At 46.8% G+C, this 16,841-nt stretch overlaps 1 protein-coding gene across 1 annotated transcript; it reads left to right on the top strand.

Annotated features, from left to right (window-relative positions):
- Window positions 1-695: 695 nt before the first annotated feature.
- On the top strand, window positions 696-16,608 carry LOC139394419 (uncharacterized). Its single transcript, XM_071142483.1, has 8 exons — window positions 696-821; window positions 1,308-1,529; window positions 5,103-5,339; window positions 6,731-6,844; window positions 8,352-8,444; window positions 12,635-12,670; window positions 12,890-12,928; window positions 16,511-16,608. The coding sequence occupies exons 1-8, from the start codon at window positions 734-736 to the stop codon at window positions 16,564-16,566; spliced, it is 885 nt and encodes a 294-aa protein (XP_070998584.1). The 5' UTR covers window positions 696-733; the 3' UTR covers window positions 16,567-16,608.
- The last annotated feature ends 233 nt before the right edge of the window (window positions 16,609-16,841 follow it).

Here is a 16,841-nt window from a genome sequence, read left to right on the forward strand (position 1 = left end):
TGTATTGAGCATTTCACTGTGAGGTCTACTACACCTGTTGTATTCAGCATTTCACTGTGAGGTCTACTACACCTGTTGTATTCAGCATTTCACTGTGAGCTCTACTACACCTGTTGTATTCGGGAACAAATACATTTTATTTGACATACACAGTTGTCAGAGCATTTGCAATTACTTAACCTAGTGTTCTAGAACACAAAACATTCTTACTAAACAAACCCCATTACCCAGAGTCCCTCAGGAGAGAAGCAATTCACAATAATCATCTTTCTCTCTTTCTATCTCCAACTCTCTGTCTTTCTCCCACTCTCTGTATCTCTGTCGCTCTTCTCTCTTTCCACTTCTCTCTCTCTCTAAGACAGTGTCAGGAAGTGACAGAGGAAGTGGAGTAGTGAGCCACAGTGTGTAACGTTCTCTGGTTTCTCTGTTCATAGACGAGGCGAGACAGAGAGAGGAGGGAGACAGACAGCGAGAGAGAGAGAGAGACAGACAGACAGACAGAGAGAGAGACAGACAAAGAGAAAGACAGCCAGAGAGACAGACAGACAGACAGAGAGAGAGACAGACTGAGAGAGAGAGACAGACAGAGAGACAAAGAGAGAGACAAAGAGACAGAAAGACAGAGCGAGACAGACAGAGAGAGTATACTACTGAACTGTGTCTCGTTGAGGAACAGACAGAGAGAGAGACAGAATACTACACGTGTCTGTCTGACCGTGTGTCATGCGTTACCATGACTAGAGAAGCACTCATCAAACTCTTCATCCTCATCCTCCTCGCCTTCATCATCTGTCTCCCAGAGTTCTTCACTTCACACAGAGGTATTTATTTTCGTATTTATTATGGATCCCCATTAGCTGTTGCCAAAACAGCAGCTACTCTTCCTGGGGTTTATTATGGATCCCCATTAGCTGTTGCCAAAACAGCAGCTACTCTTCCTGGGGTTTATTATGGATCCCCATTAGCTGTTGCATAAAACAGCAGCTACTCTTCCTGGGGTCCAGCAAAAATAAGACAGTTTATACCATTTTAAAACATTACAATACATTCACAGATTTCACAATACACTGTGTGCCCTCAAAATAATCTGACAGATTAACAGACACACACGTTTGTGACAGAAAGTGTGTGTTTATGTGTGTGTGTGTGTGTGTGTGTGTGTGTGTGTGTGTGTGTGTGTGTGTGTGTGTGTGTGTGAGAAAGACGGGGTTGTGAAACATACACCCTTTATCGTAACCGAGAACACTGACACAGGAAATATGACACAAACAGATACATGAAACGTCACCTCTCTCTCTCTGCTGCAGCGAGGGTAAACTTCCACTGTGTGACCTTTGACCCCTGCGGGGACCAGGAAGTGCCAACGCAGTGCGACCCCGGGCTGACCCCTGCGGGACAGAACTCCAGCCGGAGCGTCGAGGAGAAGCCCGTCTGTAACACCGGGAGGACGGGAGGTTCTGGAGTGAGCTGGTTGCTGTGTGACACGGAGACGGACCCGCCCGCTCTCCGTGGCAACGCCTCGCTGTCAGGTGGGCGGGGACTTCAGTTGGACGATCGACAGTTTAGACGGACCATTCGTTGATCGTACATCGATTGATTAACAGTTGATATTAAATAGTAGCTCTGTTTCCATCAAATTGGCAATATTTAAAGATCAGTATGAAGAGAAGAGGCATTTCCACCAAACGGGACATTTTGAGGATAAACAAAACTGAGTGATGATGTAGGACACGTAGAAACACATTTTTTTGGGGGGGGGGGGGGCGGGGGGGGGTTTCATGTACCGAATAACAATCTGAAAGGTCAATGTGTTTCCATCGCATTTTCAACAATAATGTTTGGTCACAACAAAAACTGCTGTGTTAAATAACCAAATGTGCTGTGGTCTTGACACCTGGTCTTGACACCTGGTCTTGGCACCTGGTCTTGGCACCTGGTCTTGGCACCTGGTCTTGGCACCTGGTCTTGACACCTGGTCTTGACACCTGGTCTTGACACCTGGTCTTGACACCTGGTCTTGACACCTGGTCTGGACACCTGGTCTTGACACCTGGTCTTGGCACCTGGTCTTGACACCTGGTCTTGACACCTGGCCTTGACACCTGGTCTTGACACCTGGCCTTGGCACCTGGTCTTGGCACCTGGTCTTGACACCTGGTCTTGACACCTGGTCTTGACACCTGGCCTTGGCACCTGGTCTTGGCACCTGGTCTTGACACCTGGTCTTGACACCTGGTCTTGACACCTGGTCTTGACACCTGGTCTTGACTCCTGCGCTCTAGGGCAACAACAGATGCAGTATGGGTAGGCTAGTCTACAGGATGAGATTATAAATGATAAGAGAGAGAGAATATTTATTTTGTATTTTGTCAAACGACATGCCAAGCATCATCATGTCTCTAGAGTAAAAGACCCTGGATATTTAATTGGAAAAGGAGCATCAAGCTCTTCAACGTGCACTTTCACCCCCCCCCCCCCCCCCCTCAAACAGCCGACCAGTTAAAGACCCCACCGTGTCAAACAGTTAAAGATCCCACCGTGTCAAACAGTTAAAGATCCCACCATGTCAACCAGTTAAAGACCCCACCGTGTCAAACAGTTAAAGATCCCACCGTGTCAAACAGTTAAAGACCCCACCGTGTCAAACAGTTAAAGATCCCACCGTGTCAAACAGCCGACCAGTTAAAGATCCCACCGTGTCAAACAGCCGACCAGTTAAAGATCCCACCGTGCCAAACAGCCGACCAGTTAAATGCCCCACCGTGTCAAACAGTTAAAGACCCCACCGTGTCAAACAGTTAAAGACCCCACCGTGTCAAACAGTTAAAGATCCCACCGTGCCAAACAGTTAAAGACCCCACCGTGTCAAACAGTTAAAGATCCCACCGTGTCAACCAGTTAAAGATCCCACCGTGTCAAACAGCCGACCAGTTAAAGACCCCACCGTGTCAAACAGTTGAAGATCCCACCGTGTCAAACAGTTAAAGATCCCACCGTGTCAAACAGTTAAAGACCCCACCGTGTCAAACAGTTAAAGATCCCACCGTGTCAAACAGCCGACCAGTTATAGATCCCACCGTGTCAAACAGTTAAAGACCCCACCGTGTCAAACAGCCGACCAGTTAAAGACCCCACCGTGTCAAACAGCCGACCAGTTAAAGACCCCACCGTGTCAAACAGCCGACCAGTTAAAGATCCCACCGTGTCAAACAGTTAAAGACCCCACCGTGTCAAACAGCCGACCAGTTAAAGACCCCACCTTGTCAAACAGCCGACCAGTTAAAGACCCCACCGTGTCAAACAGCCGACCAGTTAAAGATCCCACTTCCTGTTTCCATCACATCTGTCGTTATGACATTACTTCATAAAAACTGTGAATGGAATTTTTTTTATTGACTGAAAATGTTGGATTTTACTCTTCACCTTTCCTTTCCCCCTCCTCTCCTCCCCTATCTTCTTCTCCTCTATTTTCCCCTCTCATCTCCTGGCTCCTTGGCTCCCCTCCTCTTCTCTCCTCTCTCCTTGCCTCCCCTCCTCCTCCTCTCCTTTTCTCTCCTCTCTTCTTGCCTCCCCTTCCCCTCATTTCCTCCTCTTCTCTTCTTGCCTCCCCTCCTCCTCTCTCCTCTTCTCTTCTTGCCTCCCCTTCTCCTCCTCTTCTCTCCTTGCCTCCCCTCCTCCTCCTCTTCTCTCCTCTTCTCTTCTTGCCTCCCCTTCCCCTCATTTCTTCCTCTTCTCTTCCCTCCTTGCCTCCCCTCCTCCTCTCTCCTCTTCTCTCCTTGCCTCCCCTCCTCCTCCTCTTCTCTCCTCTCTCCTTGCCTCCCCTTCCCCTCATTTCTTCCTCTTCTCTTCTCTCCTTGCCTCCCCTCCTCCTCTCTCCTCTTATCTTCTTGCCTCCCCTCCTCCTACTCTTCTCTCCTTGCCTCCCCTCCTCCTCCTCTTCTCTCCTCTTCTCTTCTTGCCTTCCCTTCCCCTCATTTCTTCCTCTTCTCTTCTCTCATTGCCTCCCCTCCTCCCCTCTCCTCTTCTCTTCTTGCCTCCCCTCCTCCTCATTTCCTCCTCTTCTCTTCTTGCCTCCCCTCCTCCTCTCTCCTCTTCTCTCCTTGCCTCCCCTCCTCCTCCTCTTCTCTCCTCTCTCCTTGCCTCCCCTTCCCCTCATTTCTTCCTCTTCTCTTCTCTCCTTGCCTCCCCTCCTCTTCTCTTCTTGCCTCCCCTCCTCCTCATTTCCTCCTCTTCTCTTCTTGCCTCCCCTCCTCATCTCTCCTCTTCTCTCCTTGCCTCCCCTCCTCCTCCTCTTCTCTCCTCTCTCCTTGCCTCCCCTTCCCCTAATTTCCTCCTCTTCTCTTCTTGCCTCCCCTCCTCCTCTCTCCTCTTCTCTCCTTGACTCCCCTCCTCCTCCTCTTCTCTCCTCTCTCCTTGCCTCCCCTCCTCCTCCTCTTCTCTCCTCTCTCCTTGCCTCCCCTCCTCCTCCTCTTCTCTCCTCTCTCCTTGCCTCCCCTCCTCCTCCTCTTCTCTCCTCTCTCCTTGCCTCCCCTCCTCCTCCTCTTCTCTCCTCTCTCCTTGCCTCCCCTCCTCCTCCTCTTCTCTCCTCTCTCCTTGCCTCCCCTCCTCCTCTCTCCTCTTCTCTCCTTGCCTCCCCTCCTCCTCTTCTCTCCTCTTTCCTTGCCTCCCCTCCTCCTCCTCTTCTCTCCTCTCTCCTTGCCTCCCCTCCTCCTCTTCTCTCCTCTCTCCTTGCCTCCCCTCCTCCTCTTCTCTCCTCTCTCCTTGCCTCCCCTCCTCCTCCTCTTCTCTCCTCTCTCCTTGCCTCCCCTCCTCCTCTCTCCTCTTCTCTCCTTGCCTCCCCTCCTCCTCCTCTTCTCTCCTCTCTCCTTGCCTCCCCTCCTCCTCCTCTTCTCTCCTCTCTCCTTGCCTCCCCTCCTCCTCTTCTCTCCTCTCTCCTTGCCTCCCCTTCCCCTCATTTCGTCCTCTTTTCTTCTTGCCTCACCTCTTCCTCCTTTCCTCTTCTCTTCTCTCCTCGTCTCCCCTCCTCCTTTCCCCCTCTTTTCTCTCCTCTCTCCTTGCCTTCCCTCCTCCTCCTTCACCTCTCCTCCCCTCCATCTCTCCAGGAAGGAGGGTGGCGCTATCAGTGTTGTCTGAAGGAGGGAACGCGACTTTGTACGGCTTACTGACAGAGGAGAAGAAAGAGGGGGAGGAAGAAGGACAAGGATTCATCTACTGCTGTTTTCGAACCCCGCCCCTTTCCATACCAACCAATCACAGCCAGTGTCTCCTTCATCTCCACACCCAAGGAACCAATGAGACAGCTGTAAAGTCTGACCTGCCCTGGACACGGCCACCTAGAAGTGAGTAGAGTTTGATCCCATGTGGCTCAGTTGGTAGGTGGAGCAGAATGATACACAGAAGAAAGGTATTTGTTTCTGCCCATTTTGAGCCTGTCATCAAACCCACAAAATGCTGATGCTCCAGATACTCAACTAGTCTAAAGAAGGCCAGTTTTATTTATCCAGCTACAACAGTCATTTACAACATTAACAATGTCTACACTGTATTTCTGATCAATTTTATGTTATTTTAATGGACAAAAAAGGTTATATTTACAATGGTGTTTGTTCTTCACTGGTTGCCCTTTTCTCGTGGCAACAGGTCACAAATCTTGCTGCTGTGATGATGTCACACTGTGGAATTCCCCCCAGTAGATATCAATCCAGTTTATCAAAATTGGATTTGTTTTCGAATTCTTTGTGGATCTGTGTAATCTGAGGGAAATATGTGTCTCTAATATGGTCATGCATTGGGCAGGAGGTTAGGAAGTGCAGCTCAGTTTCCACCTCATTTTGTGGGCAGTGTTGCACATAGCCTGTCTTCTATGCTATGCTCACTGAGTCTGTACATAGTCAAAGCTTTCCTTAAGTTTGGGTCAGTCACAGTGGTCAGGTATTCTGCCGCTGTGTACTCTCTGTTTAGGGTCAGTCACAGTGGTCAGGTATTCTGCCACTATGTACTCTCTGTTTAGGGGCAGGTATTCTGCCACTGTGTTCTCTCTGTTTAGGGGCAGGTATTCTGCCACTGTGTACTCTCTGTTTAGGGGCAGGTATTCTGCCGCTGTGTACTCTCTGTTTAGGGTCAGTCACAGTGGTCAGGTATTCTGCCACTATGTACTCTCTGTTTAGGGGCAGGTATTCTGCCACTGTGTTCTCTCTGTTTAGGGGCAGGTATTCTGCCACTGTGTACTCTCTGTTTAGGGGCAGGTATTCTGCCGCTGTGTACTCTCTGTTTAGGGTCAGTCACAGTGGTCAGGTATTCTGCCACTGTGTACTCTCTGTTTAGGGGCAGGTATTCTGCCACTGTGTTCTCTCTGTTTAGGGGCAGGTATTCTGCCACTGTGTCCTCTCTGTTTAGGGGCAGGTATTCTGCCACTGTGTCCTCTCTGTTTAGGGCCAAATAACATTCTAGTTTGCTCTGTTTTTTTGTTAATTCTTTCCAATATAACCCTAACCCTCTCTCTGTCTCTGTCTCTCTCCTCCCCCTCCTCCCCCCCTCTCTCTCTCTCCTCCCCCTCTCTCTGTCTCTCTCTCTCTGTCTGTCTCTCTCTCTCTCTCTCTCTCTCTCTCTCCCCCTCCTCCCCTCTCCCCCTCTCTCTCCCCCTCTCTCTCCTCCTTTCCCCCTCTCTCTCCTCCCCCTCCCTCTCCTCCCCCTCCCTCCCTCTCCCCCTCCCTCTCCCCGCTCTCTCTAGGTGAGTGGTTGTGTGTCTTCAGGGTGGCGTGGTTGGTCCTGGTGGTTGTGGTCATGTTGACCGTCCTCACCACGGTCCTGGGTCTGATCTACTGGAGGACTCGCTGCTGTCGAAGTGAGTCACACACACACAGTCTCGTATAACTAACCTTGTGGACACACACACACCGTCTCGTATAACTAACCTTGTGGGGACACACAGACACACACACACACACAGTCTCGTATAACTAACCTTGTGGACACACACACACCGTCTCGTATAACTAACCTTGTGGGGACACACAGACACACACACACAGTCTCGTATAACTAACCTTGTGGGGACACACAGACACAGACACACACACACACACACACACACACACACACACACACACACACACAGTCTCGTATAACTAACCTTGTGGGGACACACAGACACACACACACACACACACACACACACACACACACACACACACACACACACACACAGTCTCGTATAACTAACCTTGTGGGGACACACAGACATACACACACAGTCTTGTTTAACTAACCTTGTGGAGACACACACACACAGTCTTGTATAACTAACCTTGTGGGGACACACAGACACACACACACAGTCTTGTATAACTAACCTTGTGGGGACACACAGACACACACACACAGTCTTGTATAACTAACCTTGTGGGGACACACTTACCCTAAACACACAGTCTTGTATAACTAGCCTTGTGGGGACACACTTACCCTAAACACACAGTCTTGTATAACTAACCTTGTGGGGACACACTTACCCTAAACACACAGTCTTGTATAACTAACCTTGTGGGGACACACTTACCCTAAACACACAGTCTTGTATAACTAACCTTGTGGGGACACACTTACCCTAAACACACAGTCTTGTATAACTAACCTTGTGGGGACACACAGACACACATCTTAAACAAATGAAAAAGTCTTTATGTACATGGGTTGAAATTAAATTATTTCCCTCTCCCTCTTCTCCTTTCTCCCCCTCTCTCTCTCCTACCCCTCCCTCTTCTCCTTTCTCCCCCTTTCTCTCTCCTACCCCTCCCTCTTCTCCTTTCTCCCCCTTTCTCTCTCCTACCCCTCCCTCTTCTCCTTTCTCCCCCTCTCCCTCTCCTACCCCTCCCTCTCCTCCTTTCTCCCCTCTCTCTCTCCTACCCCTCCCTCTTCTCCTTTCTCCCCTCTCTCTCTCCTACCCCTCCCTCTTCTCCTTTCTCCCCTTTCTCTCTCCTACCCCTCCCTCTTCTCCTTTCTCCCCTTTCTCTCTCCTACCCCTCCCTCTTCTCCTTTCTCCCCTTCCTCTCTCCTACCCCTCCCTCTTCTCCTTTCTCCCCCTCTCCCTCTCCTACCCCTCCCTCTCCTCCTTTCTCCACTCCTTCTCTGCCTTCCCCTCTCCCTCTCCTCCTTTCCCCCCCTTCTCTGCCTTCCCCTCTCCCTCTCCTACCCCTCCCTCTTCTCCTTTCTCCCCCCCTTCTCTGCCTTCCCCTCTCCCTCTCCCTCTCTCCCTCTCCTACCCCTCCCTATCCTCCTTTCCCCCCTTCTCTGCCTTCCCCTCTCCCTCTCCTACCCCCCCCCCCCCTCTCCTCCTTTCTCCCCCCTCCCAGAGGAGCCCAGAGTGTATCCAGCCAGTGTGTTCCAGACCAGAGGATTCAACACGGACCTTCCTGATGTCTCTGTTTCCCTACATCACTCCTCAGGTACCTCTCTCTCTCTATCCCCGCTCTCCCTATCTCTCTCTTTCCCCCTCTCTCCCTATCCCTCTCTCTCCCCCTCTCTCCCTATCCCTCTCTCTCTCTCCCTATCTCTCTCTCTCCAACAGCAGAAAACAGAATAGCCTGCATCCCAAATGGCATCCTACCCTATGGTCACTGCACTATATAGGGAATAGAGCCCTATGGTCACTGCACTATATAGGGAATAGAGCCCTATGGTCACTGCACTATATAGGGAATAGAGCCCTATGGTCACTGCACTATATAGGGAATAGAGCCCTATGGTCACTGCACTATATAGGGAATAGAGCCCTATGGTCACTGCACTATATAGGGAATAGAGCCCTATGGTCACTGCACTATATAGGGAATAGAGCCCTATGGTCACTGCACCATATAGGGAACAGAGCCCTATGGTCACTGCACTATATAGGGAATAGAGCCCTATGGTCACTGCACTATATAGGGAATAGAGCCCTATGGTCACTGCACTATATAGGGAATAGAGCCCTATGGTCACTGCACCATATAGGGAACAGAGCCCTATGGTCACTGCACTATATAGGGAATAGAGCCCTATGGTCACTGCACTATATAGGGAATAGAGCCCTATGGTCACTGCACTATATAGGGAATAGAGCCCTATGGTCACTGCACTATATAGGGAATAGAGCCCTATGGTCACTGCACTATATAGGGAATAGAGCCCTGTGGTCACTGCACTATATAGGGAATAGAGCCCTATGGTCACTGCACTATATAGGGAATAGAGCCCTATGGTCACTGCACTATATAGGGAATAGAGCCCTATGGTCACTGCACTATATAGGGAATAGAGCCCTATGGTCACTGCACTATATAGGGAATAGAGCCCTATGGTCACTGCACTATATAGGGAATAGAGCCCTATGGTCACTGCACTATATAGGGAATAGAGCCCTATGGTCACTGCACTATATAGGGAATAGAGCCCTATGGTCACTGCACTATATAGGGAATAGAGCCCTATGGTCACTGCACTATATAGGGAATAGAGCCCTATGGTCACTGCACTATATAGGGACCAGAGACCTGTGTTCTAAAGTAGGTCACTAAGGGAAGAGGGAGCCATTTTGGATGCAGGATAGTAGACATAACTTCCTGTCTCATAGACTGACGCTGTGATCTCCTTCCATAGAGCTGCTGCTCAGGACAACATACTGGACAGGTGTGTGTGTGTGTGTGTGTGTGTGTGTGTGTGTGTGTGTGTGTGTGTGTGTGTGTGTGTGTGTGTGTGTGTGTGTGTGTGTGTGTGTGTGTGTGTGTGTGTGTGTACAGTGTTGGGAAGTAGTGGACTAGTAATGTTTATACATTTTGCAGTAACTCGGTGGTAGTTGAACTAAATTCACATCTAGGTAGTGTTTTCAGTAGTTAACTACTGTTTAACCATGTGGCGGTGTAGCTAACTACTGGAACTACACACTAATGTTTTACCATGTAGCGGTGTAGCTAACAACTAGAACTACACACTACTGTTTTACCATGTAGCGGTGTAGCTAACTACTGGAACTGCACACTACTGTTTTACCATGTAGCGGTGTAGCTAACTACTGGAACTACACACTACTGTTTTACCATGTAGCGGTGTAGCTAACTACTGGAACTACACACTACTGTTTTACCATGTAGCGGTGTAGCTAACTACTGGAACTACACACTACTGTTTTACCATGTAGCGGTGTAGCTAACTACTGGAACTACACACTACTGTTTTACCATGTAGCGGTGTAGCTAACTACTGGAACTACACACTACTGTTTTACCATGTAGCGGTGTAGCTAACTACTGGAACTACACACTACTGTTTTACCATGTAGCAGTGTAGCTAACTACTGGAACTACACACTACTGTTTTACCATGTAGCAGTGTAGCTAACTACTGGAACTACACACTACTGTTTTACCATGTAGCGGTGTAGCTAACTACTGGAACTACACACTACTGTTTTACCATGTAGCTAACTACTGGAACTACACACTACTGGAACTACACACTACTGTTTTACCATGTAGCGGTGTAGCTAACTACTGGAACTACACACTACTGTTTTACCATGTAGCGGTGTAGCTAACTACTGGAACTACACACTACTGTTTTACCATGTAGCGGTGTAGCTAACTACTGGAACTACACACTACTGTTTTACCATGTAGCGATGTAGCTAACTACTGGAACTACACACTACTGTTTTACCATGTAGCGGTGTAGCTAACTACTGGAATTACACACTGCTGTTTTACCGTGTAGCTAACTACTGGAATTACACACTACTGTTTTACCATGTAGCGGTGTAGCTAACTAATGGAACTACACACTACTGTTTTACCATGTAGCGGTGTAGCTAACTACTGGAACTACACACTACTGTTTTACCATGTAGCGGTGTAGCTAACTACTGGAACTACACACTACTGTTTAACCGTGTAGCGGTGTAGCTAACTACTGGAACTACACACTACTGTTTTACCATGTAGCGGTGTAGCTAACTACTGGAACTACACACTACTGTTTTACCATGTAGCGGTGTAGCTAACTACTGGAACTACACACTACTGTTTTACCATGTAGCTAACTACTGGAACTACACACTACTGTTTTACCATGTAGCATTGTAGCTAACTACTGGAACTACACACTACTGTTTAACCGTGTAGCGGTGTAGCTAACTACTGGAACTACACACTACTGTTTTACCATGTAGCGGTGTAGCTAACTACTGGAACTACACACTACTGTTTTACCATGTAGCGGTGTAGCTAACTACTGGAACTACACACTACTGTTTTACCATGTAGCTAACTACTGGAACTACACACTACTGTTTTACCATGTAGCATTGTAGCTAACTACTGGAACTACACACTACTGTTTTTACCATGTAGCGGTGTAGCTAACTACTGGAACTACACACTACTGTTTTACCATGTAGCGGTGTAGCTAACTACTGGAACTACACACTACTGTTTTACCATGTAGCTAACTACTGGAACTACACACTACTGTTTTACCATGTAGCGATGTAGCTAACTACTGGAACTACACACTACTGTTTTACCATGTAGCTAACTACTGGAACTACACACTACTGTTTTACCATGTAGCTGTGTAGCTAACTACTGGAACTACACACTACTGTTTTACCAGGTAGCGGTGTAGCTAACTACTGGAACTACACACTACTGTTTTACCATGTAGCGATGTAGCTAACTACTGGAACTACACACTACTGTTTTACCATGTAGCGGTGTAGCTAACTACCGGAACTACACACTACTGTTTATATTTATCCTTTCTTGAATAAAAATGTCATATTTTTCAACCTGTTCAGTAGCGGGGCTAGAGACAGGCACTACACTTGTCTGTTCAGTAGTGGGGCTAGAGACAGGCACTACACTTGTCTGTTCAGTAGCGGGGCTAGAGACAGGCACTACACTTGTCTGTTCAGTAGCGGGGCTAGAGACAGGCACTACACTTGTCTGTTCAGTAGCGGGGCTAGAGACAGGCACTACACTTGTCTGTTCAGTAGTGGGGCTAGAGACAGGCACTACACTTCTCCGTTCAGTAGTGGGGCTAGAGACAGGCACTACACTTCTCCGTTCAGTAGTGGGGCTAGAGACAGGCACTACGCTTCTCCGTTCAGTAGTGGGGCTAGAGACAGGCACTACGCTTCTCCGTTCAGTAGTGGGGCTAGAGACAGGCACTACACTTCTCCGTTCAGTAGTGGGGCTAGAGACAGGCGCTACACTTCTCCGTTCAGTAGTGGGGCTAGAGACAGGCACTACACTTGTCTGTTCAGTAGCTGGGATAGAGACAGGCACTACACTTCTCCGTTCAGTAGGAGAAGTGTGAAACGTACATGTAGCATGTAGATATACATTTCACAAGAATGACACATTTAACTTCTCCCAGTGTTCAGTAATTGTTAGCTTGGTGAACTATATTTTCAGAGTAGCTTCCTCAACTGTGTGTGTGTGTGTGTGTGTGTGTGTGTGTGTGTGTGTGTGTGTGTGTGTGTGTGTGTGTGTGTGTGTGTGTGTGTGTGTGTGTGTGTGTGTGTGTGTGTGTGTGTGTGTGTGTGTGTGTGTGTGTGTGTGCGTGTGTGTTGTAGTAGTAATGTTGTGTTTTCAATGAACAGGCCTGTTGTCACCTATTCATGAAGAGAAGACTGCAGGTAAGGAACACACACACACACACACACACACACACACACACACACACACATATAGGAACACACACACACACACACATAGGAACACATATAGGAACACACACACACACAGGAACACACACAGGAACACACACACACACACACACACAGGAACACACACAGGAACACACACACACTCAGGAACACACACACACTGACCTTGCTACATGTGTGTGTTCTCAGAGGACGAGCCTCGTCAGGGTTACTACGGTAATGACACAGGTGAGAGTTCTAAAGACAATGTTAATTAATTAATACCTGTAATAATATATATATTAATACCTATAATAATATATAAATACCTATAATAAATATATATAAATACCTATAATTATATATATAAATACCTATAATTATGTGTGTGTGTGTGTGTGTGTGTGTGTGTGTGTGTGTGTGTGTGTGTGTGTGTGTGTGTGTGTGTGTGTGTGTGTGTGTGTGTGTGTGTGTGTGTGTACAGTGTTGGGAAGTAGTGGACTAGTAATGTTTATACATTTTGCAGTAACTCGTTGGTAGTTGAACTAAATTCACATCTAGGTAGTGTTTTCAGTAGTTAACTACTGTTTAACCGAGTGGCGGTGTAGCTAACTACTGGAACTACGCACTACTGTTTTTACCATGTAGTTAACTACTGGAACTACACACTACTGTTTTTACCATGTAGCTAACTACTGGAACTACACACTACTGTTTTTACCATGTAGCTAACTACTGGAACTACACACTACTGTTTAACCATGTAGCTAACTACTGGAACTACACACTACTGTTTTTACCATGTAGCTAACTACTGGAACTACACACTACTGTTTTTACCATGTAGCTAACTACTGGAACTACACACTACTGTTTTTACCATGTAGCTAACTACTGGAACTACACACTACTGTTTAACCATGTAGCTAACTACTGGAACTACACACTACTGTTTAACCATGTAGCGGTGTAGCTAACTACTGGAACTACTCACTACTGTTTTACCATGTAGCGGTGTAGCTAACTACTGGAACTACTCACTACTGTTTTACCATGTAGCGGTGTAGTTAACTACTGGAACTACACACTACTGTTTAACCATGTAGCTAACTACTGGAACTACACACTACTGTTTAACCATGTAGCGGTGTAGCTAACTACTGGAACTACACACTACTGTTTAACCATGTAGCGGTGTAGCTAACTACTGGAACTACACACTACTGTTTAACCATGTAGCGGTGTAGCTAACTACTGGAACTACACACTACTGTTTTACCGTGTAGCGGTGTAGCTAACTACTGGAACTACACACTACTGTTTTACCATGTAGCGGTGTAGCTAACTACTGGAGCTACACACTACTGTTTTACCATGTAGCGGTGTAGCGGTGTAGCTAACTACTGGAACTACACACTACTGTTTTACCATGTAGCGGTGTAGCTAACTACTGGAACTACACACTACTGTTTAACCATGTAGCGGTGTAGCTAACTACTGGAACTACACACTACTGTTTTACCGTGTAGCGGTGTAGCTAACTACTGGAACTACACACTACTGTTTTACCATGTAGCGGTGTAGCTAACTACTGGAACTACACACTACTGTTTAACCATGTAGCGGTGTAGCTAACTACTGGAACTACACACTACTGTTTTTACCATGTAGCGGTGTAGCTAACTACTGGAACTACACACTACTGTTTTTACCATGTAGCTAACTACTGGAACTACACACTACTGTTTTTACCATGTAGCTAACTACTGGAACTAAACACTACTGTTTAACCATGTAGCGGTGTAGCTAACTACCGGAACTACACACTACTGTTTTACCATGTAGTGGTGTAGTTAACTACTGGAACTACACACTACTGTTTTACCATGTAGCGGTGTAGCTATCTACTGGAACTACACACTACTGTTTTTACCATGTAGCTAACTACTGGAACTAAACACTACTGTTTTACCATGTAGCGGTGTAGCTAACTACTGGAACTACACACTACTGTTTTACCATGTAGCGGTGTAGCTAACTACTGGAACTACACACTACTGTTTAACCATGTAGCGGTGTAGCTAACTACTGGAGCTACACACTACTGTTTAACCATGTAGCGGTGTAGCTAACTACTGGAACTACACACTACTGTTTTACCAGGTAGCGGTGTAGCTAACTACTGGAACTACACACAAATGTTTATATTTATCCTTTCTTGAATAAAAATGTAATATTTTGCAACCTGTTCAGTAGCGGGGCTAGAGACAGGCACTACACTTGTCTGTTCAGTAGTGGGGCTAGAGACGGGCACTACACTTCTCCATTCAGTAGCGGGGCTAGAGACAGGAACTACAGTTGTCTGTTCAGTAGTGGGGATAGAGACAGGCACTACACTTGTCTGTTCGGTAGTGGGGCTAGAGACAGGCACTACACTTGTCTGTTCAGTAGCGGGTCTAGAGACAGGCACTACACCTCTCCATTCAGTAGTGGGGCTAGAGACAGGCACTACACTTGTCTGTTCAGTAGCGGGTCTAGAGACAGGCACTACACTTCTCCGTTCAGTAGTGGGGCTAGAGACAGGCACTACACTTGTCTGTTCAGTAGTGGGGCTAGAGACAGGCACTACACTTCTCCGTTCAGTAGCTGGGATAGAGACAGGCACTACACTTCTCCGTTCAGTAGTGGGGCTAGAGACAGGCACTACACTTGTCTGTTCAGTAGTGGGGCTAGAGACAGGCACTACACTTCTCCGTTCAGTAGTGGGTCTAGAGACAGGCACTACACTTGTCTGTTCAGTAGCTGGGATAGAGACAGGCACTACACTTCTCCGTTCAGTAGGAGAAGTGTGAAACGTACATGTAGCATGTAGATATACATTTCACAAGAATGACACATTTAACTTCTCCCAGTGTTCAGTAATTGTTAGCTTGGTGAACTATATTTTCAGAGTAGCTTCCTCAACTGTGTGTGTGTGTGTGTGTGTGTGTGTGTGTGTGTGTGTGTGTGTGTGTGTGTGTGTGTGTGTGTGTGTGTGTGTGTGTGTGTGTGTGTGCGTGTTGTAGTAGTAATGTTGTGTTTTCAATGAACAGGCCTGTTGTCACCTATTCATGAAGAGAAGACTGCAGGTAAGGAACACACACACACACACACACACACACACACACACACACACATATAGGAACACACACACACACACATAGGAACACATATAGGAACACACACACACACAGGAACACACACAGGAACACACACAGGAACACACACACACTCAGGAACACACACACACTCAGGAACACACACACACTGACCTTGCTACATGTGTGTGTTCTCAGAGGACGAGCCTCGTCAGGGTTACTACGGTAATGACACAGTTGAGAGTTCTAAAGACAATGTTAATTAATTAATACCTGTAATAATATATATATTAATACCTATAATAATATATAAATACCTATAATAACTATATATAAATACCTATAATTATATATATAAATACCTATAATTATATATATAAATACCTATAATTATATATATAAATACCTATAATAAATATATATATTAATACTTATAATAATATATATATATATATTAATACCTATAATAAAGATATATATTAATACCTATAATATATATATATATTAATACCTATAATAATATATATATATATTAATACCTATAATAATATATATATATAAATACCTATAATTATATATTAATACCTATACCAACTCTCTCTCTCTCTCTCTCTCCATCTCTCTCTCTCTCTCTTTCTTTCTTTCTTTCTCTGTGTCTCTCTCTCTCTGTCTCTGTCTCTCTCTCCCTCTCCAGCGCTCCACCACCGTGGCCACCCTCTCCACTCATCCCTTTCTCCTGAAGAGCTCTAGATGAACAGAGCAGAAGACAGGAACACCAGGACATTTCTTCCTGAATGGTGTCCCTGAATGGTGCCCCTGAATGGTGTCCCCGAATGGTGTCCCCGAATGGTGTCCCCGAATGGTGTCCCCGAATGGTGTCTTGATGGTGTCCCTGAATGGTGTCCCCGAATGGTGTCCCTGAATGGTGTCCCCAAATGGTGTCCCTGAATGGTGTCCCTGAATGCTGTCTTGATGGGGGGGTTTACTGCCCTCCTCCTGGGTCCTGGAGATACTCAAAAGACCCC

The sequence above is a fragment of the Oncorhynchus clarkii genome, unplaced genomic scaffold, assembly GCF_045791955.1.
Source record: "Oncorhynchus clarkii lewisi isolate Uvic-CL-2024 unplaced genomic scaffold, UVic_Ocla_1.0 unplaced_contig_9912_pilon_pilon, whole genome shotgun sequence".
Classification (NCBI taxonomy): domain Eukaryota; kingdom Metazoa; phylum Chordata; class Actinopteri; order Salmoniformes; family Salmonidae; genus Oncorhynchus; species Oncorhynchus clarkii.